The sequence below is a fragment of the Crotalus tigris genome, unplaced genomic scaffold (assembly GCF_016545835.1).
Source record: "Crotalus tigris isolate CLP2741 ecotype Arizona unplaced genomic scaffold, ASM1654583v1 scf7180000020342.816771, whole genome shotgun sequence".
Taxonomy (NCBI): Eukaryota; Metazoa; Chordata; class Lepidosauria; order Squamata; family Viperidae; genus Crotalus; species Crotalus tigris.
Window position 1 is genome coordinate 401,488 of NW_024097975.1, and position 16,359 is coordinate 417,846.

Genomic DNA, 16,359 nt, shown 5'->3' on the forward strand with positions numbered 1-16,359 from the left:
ACTGGATTTGATATAGAAAAAGCAGGATGAGAATTTATGTTCAAGAAACTAACTGCTGTTTATTGAACTTCCTAACCAGGATCCCTTAAAAAATGTGTGCCATGTGCCATGTCCGTGTATGTGAAAAGAGAACACCTACTTCCCAATATAGTTCTCTCACCTTTACCATACCATCAGCTGAGAAAAATCTGAAACAATGATATTGTTTTTCAGATCTCTTTATCCAAGCAAATAGGTACTGATTATGGTAAAGAAATAGGAAAACCAGTAACTGAAAGAAAACATTTATTGAATCAAAGGTCAATATTTTCCTTTTAATATCTACAAGACAACATTGAACTTACATTATTTAAGAATGAACATAATGTACAAAAATGTATGTTTGTTATAAAAATATGTCTCTCTTTTCTGGCGGCTGAGCTGAAGATGATGACTTTTTTTTTTGATCAAAAATTCTTCCCAGAATTCTTTTCTATCAGTTCAAAATAAAGTGAAATTTAATCTGAAACCCCAGGACAGTCTTCCCCAACCTGATGCTCTCTTTTGAACTACAGTTCCCTTGACTTGTAGCTAATGTTCATGATTTCAGGGACAATGTGCAGTCCAATATATTTAGACAGCTATCATATGGAAAGATATCATGGAGTACTTTGAAGAGCACTTTTGAAAACGTATGCATTTGACATCCTGATCTTGGCAACTACTAAGCTGCCTGTGTATTTGGCCCCAACAGTAAAAGGCATCTCCCTGGACTCCCTGAAATGAAAACTTTCCCCAACAAAATTATATTTTCACCTGTATTATTTGGCTGCCTGTACCAGGAATGTATTCTGGACTCAGCCCATAAATAGGGATTTTTGTGCAGCAACAGTCTTCACATATTTGTTCAACTACCACTTTGACTCAGATATATTTACATAGTTTACTTCCTCAGTGGGTTTGGGCCCAAAAGTGGTTGTAGATAAGGATATTCTTCGATTTCCATTGAACAATCGTTAATGATTTCACAACTGTTAGGGATTTTTTTTTTAAAAAAATAAAAGCTGTATGGTATTCCCTCATTCTCTAGTCTCCCCTTACAAATTATAAATGGCAGTGGAGAAAGTAGCAATAAGTGTTAATTACAAAGCAATGCTACTATATAATCTTCCATTTCAGTGACACCTGCGCAAAGTTCTTGCATGGTCTTGTTTCCCCAGATATGCAGCAAATACTTGTAACATTAAGAATTTCTCCAGTTAGGCTCAGTTATTCTTATTTGCCAGTTAAGATATTAAAAAATGATGCATGAGGAAGATTCTAGATGTGTCTTAAAATTATGTTGTTAATATTCAATCAACTGTTTTAATTTAATATGTCAAAGGAGGCATGAGTATGGGAAGACAAAAATAGACCACTTAACAAAATATAAAATAACAACATAAAAAAAACCCCACAGTGCAATATTAAAACACAGTTTTCACACTCTGTGAAAGAAACATGCTTTGGAACCTGAGCAAAAGGCTTCTTCACCGATACAGCAAAAAGCCACCCTGTATGTTGTTTTCAGTGATATCCATTCCTGCTAGGTTACTATGTTGCTCTTAGCAACTTACATGGGCCCCTAAATATTTAGTATGTGGAAACTGCCAACTATTTAGAGAGTTCAACTAAATTCCAGCTATAATATTGCAGGCAGTTCATCATGCTGCTACTGGTAATGCTGGAACAGCCTAAAATTAAGCATTGAAAAAGAAGAAAGAAAAAAGCAGCCAACATAACAATGCCTCTTAACTAGACAAAAGCGCCACCACAATATTTACTTTGTACGTTACCACACTGGTTTACAATCTTGAGGTCAGCTCTTCCAAAATAAATATATTGAACATTTACAACAAAATGTCTTCTGAATGCAGACTCTCTCTTTATTATTTCAAGATGAAATAGATTAAAAATCTAAGATGTATTTCCAAAGCAGCTAAAAGTTACAAGTCCATTTTTCTCTAGAGAGATTGGCATATTCTGGTACCACTGCATTTTTTCCCCACCAACTTTAGCATCATCCATCTCCAAGAACAAGCATTAAAAATAAAAATAATGTTTTTGGCATCCAACAGGCCACCATACCAAGCAAATTCACATAGCATGCGGTCATACACTCATATACTCCTGATTTCTGACTGTGTGAAATGTTTGTTGTGCTTGCAGGTCCCAGACCTTTAAAAAAAAAAATAGATCTCTATCAACAATGACAAAATCAAGATATTAACAGAAACTTGCTTGCTTCTAATTTCAAAGAAAGAAGTCATAACAACAATGAAAGGATGAGAATGCTATAATCAAGGTTTTGCAGAGAAAGTACAAAAATGAGGGTCAACCCAACACCAAACCTGTCTGTTCAGAATTTAGATTGCTCAAAATATTGTTTCAAAATACTGAGAGTAAAAGTTTTAGAAGCTCAAAATAACAAGTTAACCAGTACAATGTCCACAGATGTTTTGGTAGTGAAATGTAAGCTTGCCACTTTAAAGGCACAACCAGTCTGATAAATGTCAGCCACACAGCAGAACAGGAACGACTGAATGGCATAATAATCACGAAGGGTGGATGATGGGCCATAACTTGTTTTATCATGAGCACAGGAAGCAGTCACCAAGGCATAAAGGAGAGGGACACAGGAACAAAGTATAGAAATTTGCAGGGACCTGTGAAAAACAGAACAAAGAATGAATAAAACATTTTTAAGTAGGGCAGAAGTATAGTTGTTGTTCTGTCGCTAGGTCATGCCCGACTCTTCATGACCCCATGGTTCACAACACACTAGGCCCGCCTGTTCTCCACTGTCTCCTGGAGCCTGCCCAAACTCATGTTCATTGCGCCAATGACACTGTCTAACAGTCCTCAAGTTCATCAAGGATAACTTAAGTTTCCCCTCGTTGTACCATTTGTGACCTATCCCACATTGCAATGATTTTACAATTTCTATTTCTCCGCTCTCAGTAGGTAACTCATCAATATGTTGAGAATGGGTTGGGCAAATGGTTTGCTAAAATGGTTTTGATGGCATCCAGAAAGATCATCAGTGGCCAAGGATTAGCAGCAGACGGAGCTAGAGTCCAATATCATTGGTTTTCTATGATACACATACAATATTGATGGATATTGTATTTATATGTGCATAACATGGTAGTCCTTTTCTCCAAACAGGGATGTACGTAGAGAAGCAAATTAAAGAGAGAGAAAGACAAGGTGAGGACCTGTGTCTTTTTCTTTGTATCCATGAAGAAACAGTCCTTTTCTCTATACACAGAGAAGAAACGCAACAGATTTTTCTGAGAAGGGGAGAAGGAGACCTGCATCTTGGCTTAATTGAACTAGACAGGAATAATCTATAGGCCAGACATCTTCCATCCCCAATATAAAGGAGAAAGAAAGTGTATAGCATTTTGTCATGGTACCATGTGACTGTATTATCTGAAAGTATAAATATCCTTGCGTTCTCTTTATGCTACCATGGAAAGTAGCAATGGACAGTATTGAGTAGTTAGGGACTACAACTTCATCTCCTGACTTGCTAGAGCAGGCATGTCAAACTCGCGATATCATGTGACGTTGCGCAATGTATCGGGACTTTTCCCCATTGCCGGCAATGGGGTGGGTGCAGTTTCAGTGTGACGCATCTGGCCCACGGGCCGGCAGTTTGATGTGCCTGTGCTAGAGGCTACAGAAACTCATCTGGTGATAATATGTCATTACTGGAAATAGCAGCAGTGAATTTTTGGGTCTTCTTTGCTGCATTGGGGGGGGGGAGGGGGAATAAGATAGAATGGGAAGAGAAGCAAGAAGCTTCTAGGAAGCAACTATTCCTATGCACAGTCTTAAGCACTTCCTGAAAGCCATCATCAAAACAAGTAACTGAAAGTTTGCTACTATGATGTAGAAGCGATGGGGGTCTGCAACATGATTCTGTTTTACTACAATGCCTCCTCCAACCTCCTCCATTGTTAATTCTGATCAGGTGATTTTGGTATGAGAGAAATATTGAAGAGAAAATAAAATGATCAAATAGCTAATGCTGGTTTTTGATAAAAGTATGTGTGAAATCAGTATTAAATACATCAGAATGTATATTACATATAATTTTGAGATGACAATTATGAATGACTTTGCTGTCCCATATTTTGTATCTCTGGAAGTCAGAAAAGAAAGATGTTAAATTGTGGAAAGTTTGTAATACTTACTGGAAAGATGTCCCAGTTATCCTGCCTTTGTATCTACAAGCTGCATTTGAACATTTGCATTCATGCCTCCTCCATAGCCTCCTTTGGACTGCATTTGGTTTTGAATTGAACTCACCTAAAGAAAGAAAACCATGATGGTTTTGTTTGTTATAGAAAGTATGGTCAACTATAATATGATACTTCTTGAATCTTTAGATCAATGCAAAACTTGTACAAAGTCAAACCATATTACTCATTAATATATACAGCCAAACATGTAAGAAAAGGATACTTTAGAATTCTATGCCTATTTTCTTAATATTTTTGCTGCCCTAAAATTTAATTAGCTCCAAAGTATCTCTTACTATTGCAATTTCTCTTCTACAACTTGATCCAAGAGATGCATGGACATTATTTTATGACTAAAGCTCATCTGCATGCTATTTGTTTGATTGTTTTGTTCAGAGGTCAAGGGACAGACTGGTGGCTCAACATTCAAGATCATGTGCGTTTTCCTTGTTCCTTTCTTAAATGTCTATCTGTTGGGCACATGCAATGGCGAGGAAAAGCTCAAGAACTCAAAAACAACTTTACTGTACATACATTTTCTTATAGCTTCTGTGGGCTAGGATACTGCACAAAAACCTATTGATAGCCACACTGGACATATTTATTTATTTTGTTAATTTTTTATATGCCACCAATCTCACTCAGAGGCGACATAGGGAGTTCTAAGTCAGGAAGCTGCATAACTTTAGAAGGTGACACCAGAAGAATGGCTAGATGTGCTTTTTCATGACATTTGAATTCATGTATATAAGTACTGTAATCAAGGAGGGATGATTTAGTATATATGCTTATTGGATATGACCTATCACCAACACAAGCAACTTATTCCCTGATATTGAAACCGGAGACTATATAAATAACAGCTATAGGGCTGTAAAACACTTTTTCTGTTACATCAGACAGATAACATGCTACAGATTTTAAGTATTTCTTGAATCCCTAGCATGTTTAGTGCATTGTCCAAAATGTAAACTATGATTAATGTAATGATATTTTGCTTAAATATGCTAGGTTCACAACAACATTCCTTTTACTTTATTTTACAAATCCCAATTGACATTAATCATACTTTTTAAAAAAAATAATAAAAAAATTAAACATTTTTAGGCAAGGAAGCAGTTAACTTTTCAAATTCTTCCTTGTGGAAATATTAGACGAAAGAAGGTGAGGAAAAGAACTCACTTGCTCTGGCTTGTTTTCAACATACTTATAATGCCATTAAAAATGATGATTGAAATTTACTTTTTTAAGAGTTTGATGTATGTAACGGCTGGTCTATATAGTACCATACCCTAATTTTGGCATATATATTTATTATCAAATGTTTTTACAACCATTTTAATACATTACACATAGATGCAGAGTTCCTTAGGATAAACTCCACTGAACTCAATGATGTCTATAGAGGAACAAAAGGAACAAACTGAAATTCAATTACATCATGGATTTATTATTTAGTTGCCCATGGAGAAGCATTTCTTGATTAGAAACATCCCTTAATAAATGGATTCCTATGAGGTGCTGAAAATTCCTCTCTTTTTTCTTACTAATAATTCCTGTCCCATTTGCAAATGATTTCATTTTTTTCCCTTTTATATAGTTATAAATCTAAAAGGTATAATATTCTAAAACATCCTTTTCCATCATGAAACCATCTGGATGTAGGAATTTAATACTGATGATTTCCAGAAAGTATGACCAAAGCTATCTGGGAATTATGGAGATTGAAATCTAACATATCTGCATGGCAGCAGGACAGAAATATTATTTCCAAATATAACGCTCAAGAATAAGGTCTCCAACCCTGTTGGATTCCTGGCAAATGCACTTACCGAATTCATTCCACTAAAGAGATCTCCTGAACCAACATGAGCAGTATGAACGAAGTTTGTTGGCTCACCGATCATACTCCGATCGATCCGCCGCCGCCTTTTCTGAAAAGGGAGGAAAACACAACTCATTGATGCCACTCAGAAGGAAACAATATTTAAACTTAAGAGGCCTTGGGTTTATTGTATGCAATTTTTATTAAAAGAATATTTTATCTAAGATTGAAAAAACTACAGAAACATAAAAAGTAAAAAAAAATTAGAAAAATAAAAGAAAAAGTGAAAGACAACAACAGGAAAGGAAAAAGACATCTATAGAAGCAAACTCTGATCTTTTTTGCAGCAGTTATAAATATTTTCACCCTCCCCAATTACATTTTATGGTTCTTTTCTTCCCATAAATGCTTTTAAATTAATGAATTTCAAAAGCATAAATTCATTTTAATCCATTTTCAGCAAAAACTCCACAAATGGTTTCCAGTCTTTTATATTTTAATTGTTTCTTCTTTAATCAAACATGCCATTGTGCCATTTCTGCAAGCTCTAATATTTTTATGATGCATTCTTCCATTATGGGTATTCTGTGTACTAACTTTCTGAATATCATAGCTTTACTGCAGTTGCCATATATAAAATCAATCATCCATGAGTCTTTTCTAATTAACTATCCATAAGTTCTAGTAAAAAAAGAATCAGGTTTCAAGGCTTTGGGTTTGTTTGCAGCACCACTATATTCTTTGTTACCATACTGATGTAATTGTCAATGCTGCTAATATCGGGTGTTATTGCTTTGACAACAGATGGAAATGCATTCATTTTTCTCTTTGCTTTTAGAGCTGATTGATGCTGGGAGGGGGCATGTGGATTAGAGTCCAGTTAGTCATAACAACAATAACTAAGCCCAGAGTTGATAATGATTTGGTGGACTCCCATTTCAAGCTAATTGTGGAATGTGATTTATGACTGTTAATTGGAGGAAGGACTTGTGCTTTGCTACTTTGTGCCAAGGGGAGGGGAATTCAATTTTTGGCTTCAACTATGTAGTGCCGATATTATGCTTCTCGAATAAAAGATTCTTTAAGGTAAACAATGCCTCGAAGTTCTTTTGAAGAGTTTCATCTGTCGGAACCATGACAGTAATTCTTAAGCAGCCAAGCTATTTTTTCCCCAGTTTGGTTGTTACATTTAGGAAGGGAATTCAATAGTAAGATTTCAAAAGGATGTGTTATTTCATTTGTCTAAGATAAAGCTGATAGCAACCCTAAAGATCAACTTCCTTGTACAGAAAGCAGCTTTCTGATTTAAAAGACAGAAGAGAACTAGACATTTTTTTTTTAAATTAAGTTTCTCTCCTTTATAGTTTTGGTCCCCCAAGAAGTAATTGGTCCCCCAACATTTCTTCCTAATATATAATAAAGATTGTTCCCTTATCTACCAATGAAGCAGAAACTACAGTCTTAAATAACAAGACTGACTTTTTTTTTAAAAAAGTGATTATTAAAAGAAGTTTAAATGTTATTCCATTACCCTGAAAAGGTTTCTTGACCCTCTATCCCTATAAGCATTTTTCTCCATCACATATTTTAAGGAATCAGCATCCTCCTACATATGGTATGCAAGGAGATGGTAAGACCACCTAGAGTTTTGGGTGGAGGTTTACTCATCTCATCAGCAGGATTTCTGCTGTCCAAACACTGATCTAGTTGAGTCATTGCAAATCAAAGCCACAGCTGAGAATACATCATGGTCTGTAGCCCATAAAAGCAAGATCTGTTTAGAATGATTTCAAGCCCACAACAGACATGCCCGTGCTATAGACTCCCCACTTTTTCTGAATAACAAACACACCAGGATAGTTGAATCTTTTTCACAAATAGTAAGCATCTTAAAAATTATGCCAAATCTGCAGAAGAAAGCGCTAGGACAAAATCCTGAACAAATAAATGTGAATTCCTTTGATTCCAACAGAATGCAATTCTCACATGCTGAAAGGTTCCTAGCCAATACTGTTAACTATTTTGGACTTTGTAATAAAATGTTATCAAGAAATTGCTGTTGTCTATGAATGATCAACTATGATTATCTACCAACCAACCGCGTATTGTATATGTTAGACCATTAAACCCAGTGTACTGAGTTCAATTGACAAAGACAAACATAATAAGCTGACTGGTGAGATTTTTCAGACATCTTTGTTTGCTTCAAATATGTGTCTATCAACATCATAATATTAGATGGTTGAAAATAAATACAAAGGCTATATTGTGCTAAATGATCATGTACTTTATACATGATTGGGGTTTATAAATGATAAGATTATGGCTTGTACTATGTGTGATCCAGACTTAGCTGCAACCACAACTGAGCTCCAAATTTCTGATGCTAAATAAGATAATTGTTGAGTTTTGCCACATTTTACAACCTTTCTTGCCAGTTGTTGAGTGGATCACTGCAGCTGTTAAGTTAATAACATGGTTGTTAAGCAGATACAGTATAGCTTCCCCATTGACTTTCCTTGTCAGAAGATTACAAAATATTGGGTTACTGCAACTGTCATAAATATATACCAGTTGCCAAGTGTCTGAAGTTTGATCACATGACCACCGAGATGCTGCGATGGTCGTTAAGTGTGAAAAATTATATCATAAGTCACTTTTTTCAGTGCCATTGTTATTTAACACAACCAATAATCAAGAAGTTTACCATAATCAAGGAACTACCAACTCAGACAAACAACCCAACAACTGTCCTAGTGGACAATCACTTAGATATGAGCCAGCAGTGTACTTCAGCTGCCAAAAAAGCCAACATAGTGCTTAGGCTGCATTAACAGAGGGATAGAATCAAGATCACGTGAAGTATTAATACCACTTTACAATGCCTTGGTAAGGCCACACTTACTGCATCCAGTTTTGGTCACCACAATGTAAAAAAGATGTTGAGACTCTAAAAAGAGTACAGAGAAGAGCAACAAAGATGATTAGAGGTCTGGAGGCTAAAACATAAGGAACGGTTGCTGGAATTGGGTATGTCTAGTCTAATGAAGAGAAGGATGAGGGATGATATAATAGCAGTGTTTCAATATCTCAGGGGCTGCCACAAAGAAGAGGGAGTCAAGCAGTTCTCCAAAGCGCTGGAAGGCAGGACAAGAAGCAACGGATGGAAACTAATCAAGGCGAGAAACAACCTAGAACTAAGGAGAAACTTCTTGACAATTGGAACAATTAACCAGTGGAACAACCTGCCTCCAGAGGCGGTGAATGCTCCAACACTGGAAGTTTTTAAGAAGAGACTGGACAGCCATTTGTCTGAAATGGTATAGAGTTTCCTGCCTGAGCAGGGGGTTGGACTAGATGACCTCCAAGGTCACTTCCAACTTTATTATTTTATTTATTTATTTATTTATTTAAACAACAGCCAGATCAAGGAACTACCAAGACCATACCCATCAACACTGACAGGGCAACCCATTAGTATATAAAATGAGAGCAAACTCCATACCCTTCCAGTACTACTACTACTACTAATAATAATAATAATAATAATAAAGTTGGAAGGGACATTGGAGGTCATCTAGTCCAACTCCCTGCTCAGGCAGAAACCCTGGGGTGTAATCCATCTGGTCCTGGTGATTTGAACTCGTCTAAGCTGGACAGATGCTCAGTTACCGTTTTCTTGCCTATCTTAACTTGCATTTCTATTCTGTTTTTTATAGCACTATTTTTGGTAGGTGGGTCTGTTTTTTCCCTTTGTGTAAAGACAGATGCAAAAAACAAGTTACATAGTTCTGCTTTATCCCTGTTGCTTGTCACCTTCTTGCCACTGTCACCCACTAATGGGCCAATAATTCCCTTCACTTTTTTCTTGTTTTTTACATGTTGAAAGAAGCTTTTTTTGTTATTTTTGACTTTGGTCGCAAGCCTTAGTTCATTTTGAGTCTTAGCTTTCCTCACTTCATCTTTGCAGGCTCGGGCTATTTGTTGATATTCTGACTTAGTTATGTGCCCCTCTTTCCACTTTGATGTTACTTTGTTTGATAGTGAAACATTTGCAAGAAAACACTAAGCTCAGAAAGCACCAAGGACTCCACAGTTCAACCCCGAGCTACAAATATTCTCTTCCATCTGTATATGAAATGCCTATCAGGGGAAGCCAGGTGTACAGAGCACTTGCTCTTTGTCACTCAGACTCAACTTTCTGCATATTCTGAATATTAAGGCTTTGAAAGTATTTTCAACTTTTCTTTGCTTGAAAATAAATAGACATGTCTATTCAATGAGGGTGTAGTGTTATTTTCCGAGTGTGAAGTCATCTTGGTTGATTCTGAGATGTCTTCCTTCCTTTCTTCCTCAGGCTTACTAGTGGCAACCAATGCCAGCAGTCTTCCAATCCACAGAGAAGACAGGAGAAGGCTGGAAGAATAGAGAGCTAGACTCTCCCGGCAGTCTTATCTATTGTACTTCGTTGGATCTGGCAATTATGAGTAATATCATCTTCCAGTAAAAAAAATTAAAATGTGCTATTTTCATTGTATTTCTGGTGTAAAATGTGAATGTGTTTAAAACATTAATAGCCTGAACATGTTTACTACAAACAAACTAGGCTAAATTTCCAGTTTCTTGCTTTGGCAATGTTGGTTCGGAGTTTCAGTCACAGCACATCTGATAGGGAACAGCTGAGAAAGGCTACCATGTTCAATAACCATTTTGGTTTCATTCTTTGTGAACAAACTGGAAACTTATTTAGGAAGCTTCTGGTGACAATTTTGGAAATTTGCCTTTGGTCTACCTGGAGCAATTTTGTAGAGAGATACCAGTCAGGTTTGGTCTCCTTTTAACTCTTGTCCTCTGAGAGCAGTTGGAAGATTAATTCAGTCAGTTATAAGGGACAAAAATGGAAAATAACTTAAGTCTTCCATTTTGATTTTTTATAATTCTCCCTGTTTACAATTCCCCTAAACGGTAAAATAAAGTGAACCTTTGAAACTGGATGCTCTAGTTTCTATGACAACAGAAAAAATAGCAGAAGTTTCAACACTGCTAAATACAAAACTTTACACCTACACAGAGCATTGCCAGAATATGTACAGGTCCTCATTTGGTTTGATCTTTTCCTAGTAAATATTTGTATCCTCTTCTGCTTCCACACATTTTCCCTATCTTTTCCATGGTTGCCTTCACATAAAGATTTTTTTTTCAATCCTTTAAAAATTATTTGCGTCCTTATTTTATCATTTCTTTAAAAACTATGTGCATATTCCTAAAAGACAAGGTTAGACTATTTTTTTCCATTAATACAGATAGTCCTCAACTTACAACAGTTCATTTAGTGACGTTAAAAATTCAGGAGCTTGGCAACTGACTCATACTTATGACCACTGTTGTGTCCTAAGGTGATGTGATCACTTTTTGCAACCTCCTTTCTGACAAGTAAAGTCAATGGGGAAGCCAGATTCACTTAGAAACAGGGTTACTAACTTATCAACTGCAGTGATTCGCTTAACAATTGTGGCAAGAAAAGTTATAAAATGGAGCAAAACTCACTTCACAAATGTCTCACCTAACAACAGAAATTTTGGATTCAGTTGTGTTCGTAAATCAAGGACTACCTGTACAGATCCTATCACCACTTTTCCCTGCTTAGATCTGTGAATCCATTCTCTATTTTCCAGTTAAACCTTCAGCTTTGATCAGTGACCATTCATAGTACGCTATCATTACTTATATTTATTTATTTATTTATTTATGAGACTTATATACCGCTTTAAGTGCAAGCACTCTCTAAGCGGTGTACACCAGTAAGCAATGTATATATATATTTACAGCATTAACTCCATCCACAAGAACTGCTGCCAATGCGACACCCTCACTGGAATATTCAAGTAGGAATCAAAATTGGTGGAAATGTGTTGTACAGCAATCCTCTTTTCTGCACTAGGTTTACAATGGATCTAACTCTATAGATTTCTAATTTTCTATTTAGGCATGTAATACTGACGACTTAGGGACTGACAAAGTCCTCTCACAACTCTTTCTAGGATATTTTGGTGGAAGCCATAATAGTTAATGATTGAACTCAAGAAACTGAGCATGATCAAGATCACTAGGAGATCCCAAGAGATGTAGATTAGAATAGATTTTTTTAAAAAAAACTTAGAAGGATGCAATGGTAAACCACTTCTATACTATAATAATAATTAGTAATAGTAATAATAATAATAATGATGATGATGATGATGTTGGAAGAGACCTTGGAGGTCATCTAGGCTAACCCCTTGCTCGGATAGGAAACCCTATACCATTTCAGACAAATGGCTGTCCAGTCACTTCTTAAAAACTTCCAGTGTTGGAGCATTCACCGCTTCTGGAGGCAGGTTGTTCCACTGATTAATTGTTCCAACTGTCAGGAAGTTTCTCCTTAGTTCTAGGTTGCTTCTCTCATAGATTAGTTTCCATCCGTTGCTTCTTGTTCTGACTTCCAGTGCTTTGGAGAATAGCTTGACTCCCTCTTCTTTGTGGCAGCCTGAGATATTGGAATACTGCTATCATGTCCCACCTCATCCTTCTCTTCATTAAACTACACATACCCAATTCCAGCAACCGTTCCTTATAGGTTTTAGCCTCCAATTCCCTAATCATCTCTGTTGCTCTTCTCTGTACTCTTTCTAGAGTCTCAACATCTTGTATTACTATACAATATAGAACTATTGTAGAACTATACATTGCTGCTGAATTTTCAGTTTCTCTTTCTTACCCAATTGTCATATTTTTCTGAATGGACTGCTTTCTATTTACTGACAAGTATTTTGAAGGTCATCTCTTGTTAGGCTTCTTTTGTAAATTTTTAAAAAATGTACCTCAAGGAGACTTTCCCTTTTTGTATTGAAACACTCAGTGATGGTAAATATAGAAAGAATATTCATTACAAATCTATTTCAAGTTATATCCTGCTGACCTTGGTAAATGATGCTGAACAACTGGACTTCAGAAATGGATATTGTTTAAGCCACAACTCCTTTCTTTTCAGCTAGCTCAGCAGACCATCATCTTAGCTATTTTTTAAAGTAAACAATGCAGTCTGTAAACTATGTTCCTCATGTGCCATTACATTATATGATATTTTACTCATCACATAATATTGCTAATAATTTCAAGCCAAAACACTGCAGTTTTTGATAACTGTAAAATCTATGCTATGAGGCACCAGTAGGTAGCCTGGTGGTTGATAGATATTTTGGACTGTAATTCATGTAAACTGTGACAACTATCCATGTTGGTTGGTGTTCCTCGAATTGTAATTTAAATCTGAAGGTCATTACCCTTGCTATAGCAAACCTTCCCATCCAAATTGATGTTTGTAAAATGGGTCCCCAACTCCTGGGCTGCAGCCCACTACTGGACCTTGAGCTGTTTGGAACCAGGCTGCAGAAGAGGTGGGTGAGCATGCACTTGCATCCATACCTGCGTGAGTAGCATGTGCTACATTTGCACTAGCAGCTGGCGCGGATGCCCGCTGCTCGCGCAAATGGAGCTGCACACAGGCGGAGCCATCCCCCCTCCCCCCTGCCGGTCCACAAAGCCAGAAAGGTGGGGGAACTCTGTTGTAAAAGATACAGATTGGGAAACTGCTTAGCATGGAGTTATAGTCACGTCTCACCACATCTAGGCTGCTTGTTACAAAATCCTTAAGTGCTTGCATGATATTATTCTTCAAAATGATGTAAAAATAATAGAATTGAGGGAAACCAATGTTGAAGGATATAATTTTAAAGACTGCAACTCAGGTTGTTGGAAAACAATCTCAGGGACCAAGCGACAAATGCTCCAATGTTGCTCTTAGAAAAACGGCCTTAAGTGTCTAAATAATTAGAAATGTTGCTTTTAAGTAAAATATGGTAATTTATAAAAAAATTGGCTGTTGTTCAATGGTAGCTGTCTCTGAACATGAAATAAGTAGAGGACAGATAGCAGGCCCTGTTTTTCTCTTGCTGTGCTTCTTGAAAGTAACACAGGAAATATTTGGAGAGAGGTCAACTAACATGATGAAATGTTACAACTCCATGACAGGATATGTGTCAGTACTTACAATGTGAAGCCCTTCCTATTCAGCTAAATAAATGTCACTTCCAATTGTGAAGGGAAAAAAGAAGCAGAGAGCTGGTCTTGCTTTCACAGGAAACGTATGGCTAAAATTTAATCTAACCCAGAAACTGCATCTCCATGCTTCTTCTCCATGTATGCAATAAGCTTATAAAGTGAATCCCTTCGCTGGTTATAAAAAAGTAGTTTCTAGATGCACAAATAGAGAGCTGTGGAATGTTATTTCTTGCTCATTTTTAGGTTGACAATATGCCACAAATTTAGATGAAGGTAAATTATAGTGTTGTACAAATCCTTGAAGGACCACTTTGCATCCTTGGTTACCTTCTGAAATGCCTCCACAAAGAAATAATCTTGCTGAAACACATTATGTATGATCTACACAATTCAAGCAGATATACCATATCAGGGATTCTTAACTCCTTCGATCAGTGTTCACAGTTAGGATTTGAAAGCATAATGTGGCTATGCTCACAAAATGGATACTATACCGGATATTCCAAGGTATCTGGGATAGCGTTAGTCAATATTTAACCAGTTTGTCTTCAAATGCCTAGAGATGCATTGAGTATCAGATTCAGAAAGCCTCACCTAAAGCCCTTTGCTTTGAACCTCTTTAAATAACTGATCATTTAATCTTCTCATTTGATAACATAATAGTAGCATTGCACAGTAGTCACGTTTAACAGGTAAAGCACCAAGTAATATTAATTAGCAAATACACATAGTGTAGATGCCTAATGGTCTCAGATAATACCTATGAAACTCAGATGCCTACGGAGATTTTCAGTCATGCAGGTCATAGTTATCCCAAAGATGCTTTTTCCTTAGCGGTGGAGTTCCCAGTTCCAATTACCATCGATATTGGACTACCTGCATCTGACACTACCTGTATACGTATGCTTCATGAAGGAATTGTTTCCATAAAAATTATGCATAGAAAGTAGTCCTTTTGAGCCTTAATATATTTTAAGATCCCTTCTGAACATTTCTTTCAGTTGCCTACTTTTAAAATGGTTTTAAATGAAATGTGAATAGAAATGCATTTACTTTTCAACAGTTCTCTAAAAGACTTTTGAAATTAAAAGTCTTTCTGCATAAAGAAAAGTCTTTCTACATAAATAAAAAAAGAGAAGGTTATGCGATTTCTGAGGCAAAGATCATAAATGTGTGCCAAGAGGCCATCTAATTATTATTGTAATTAAGTATATCTATGACTATCAAATAACACAGACATTTACTTGCCATTTATGAGTAAATACTGTTTTGCTTTGTAAATGTCCTCCTTGAACTAATAAAGTTCTGGGCACTGATCCACAGCCTAGCACACTAATTCTCCATTTGACTGCAGCTCATCTCCACATATATGTTCTTCATGTGTACAAGAAATCCATTGATTTCATAGTTCAGCCTTCTCCCCATTTTTGAGCAGATATACAGTACAAAAAAATAAGCAAGTTGGCTACTACATTGGCAGATGGTTTAGATTTAGATTTTGGATAGTACAAACATTATATTTAGTTGCAAACCAAAATTTTCAATGTTAGAGCAGCCAGACGGGGCTCGTTAGGAGCTATAAAACACAAAGCTTTATGTAATTATTTAAAATAAGTTTGTGTATGTGATTTAAATTATGTATTATAATTTTCCTAATCTCAATCTAAGTCAGATTGTAGATGTAAAACTGTTGAAAGTTATAGACAGGATAAAGGGAAGTTAGAGCACCAGATCTGGACTGCAACAGTCCATATTACCATGAGATAGCAGCAAAGACATACAGGGTATTCACTCCCTTTGCAATGATCTTGTGGTCACCCAGATTTTTGCTGCCCTAAGGCAAATCATGACAGAGATGGCATTGTCTCTTTTACTTTTATCAGCCTGGCTTTTCCATGGATAGTTCTCTGTTATTTCAGATCTGTTTGCCAGATTTTCCTTGTATAACGGACCGAACGTCTTCTCTCTTTATGTTCTATTTCTCCATTTGTCCAGGCAAGAAATCTTAACAAAGTCCTCACTGTTTTCTATAAATGGTTAAACATCTGGCTTCTTTAAACTCCTGTTCTAATAGAAGTTAACTAATATCTAACTTGTCATGAATCTGAAATGCTTCTCCTCTAAGGGCCAGCAAATTATAGGAACTGGAAACTGTAGTTAATCTAT

General features: G+C 36.4%; 1 protein-coding gene across 3 annotated transcripts in view; it reads right to left on the minus strand.

The window, feature by feature from the left end:
- Nucleotides 1–268: 268 nt before the first annotated feature.
- Nucleotides 269–16,359, minus strand: part of CDC42SE2 (CDC42 small effector 2) — a 60,519-nt gene continuing 44,428 nt past the window's right edge. For all 3 annotated transcript variants that reach the window (XM_039366499.1, XM_039366497.1, XM_039366500.1), the window contains 3 exons: nucleotides 6,101–6,202; nucleotides 4,221–4,335; nucleotides 269–2,684 (listed from right to left, as the gene is read on the minus strand). In XM_039366499.1, the coding sequence (XP_039222433.1) occupies nucleotides 4,237–4,335; nucleotides 6,101–6,202 (201 nt within the window). In that variant the 3' untranslated portion in view covers nucleotides 269–2,684; nucleotides 4,221–4,236. The remainder of the gene's footprint in view (nucleotides 2,685–4,220; nucleotides 4,336–6,100; nucleotides 6,203–16,359) is intronic.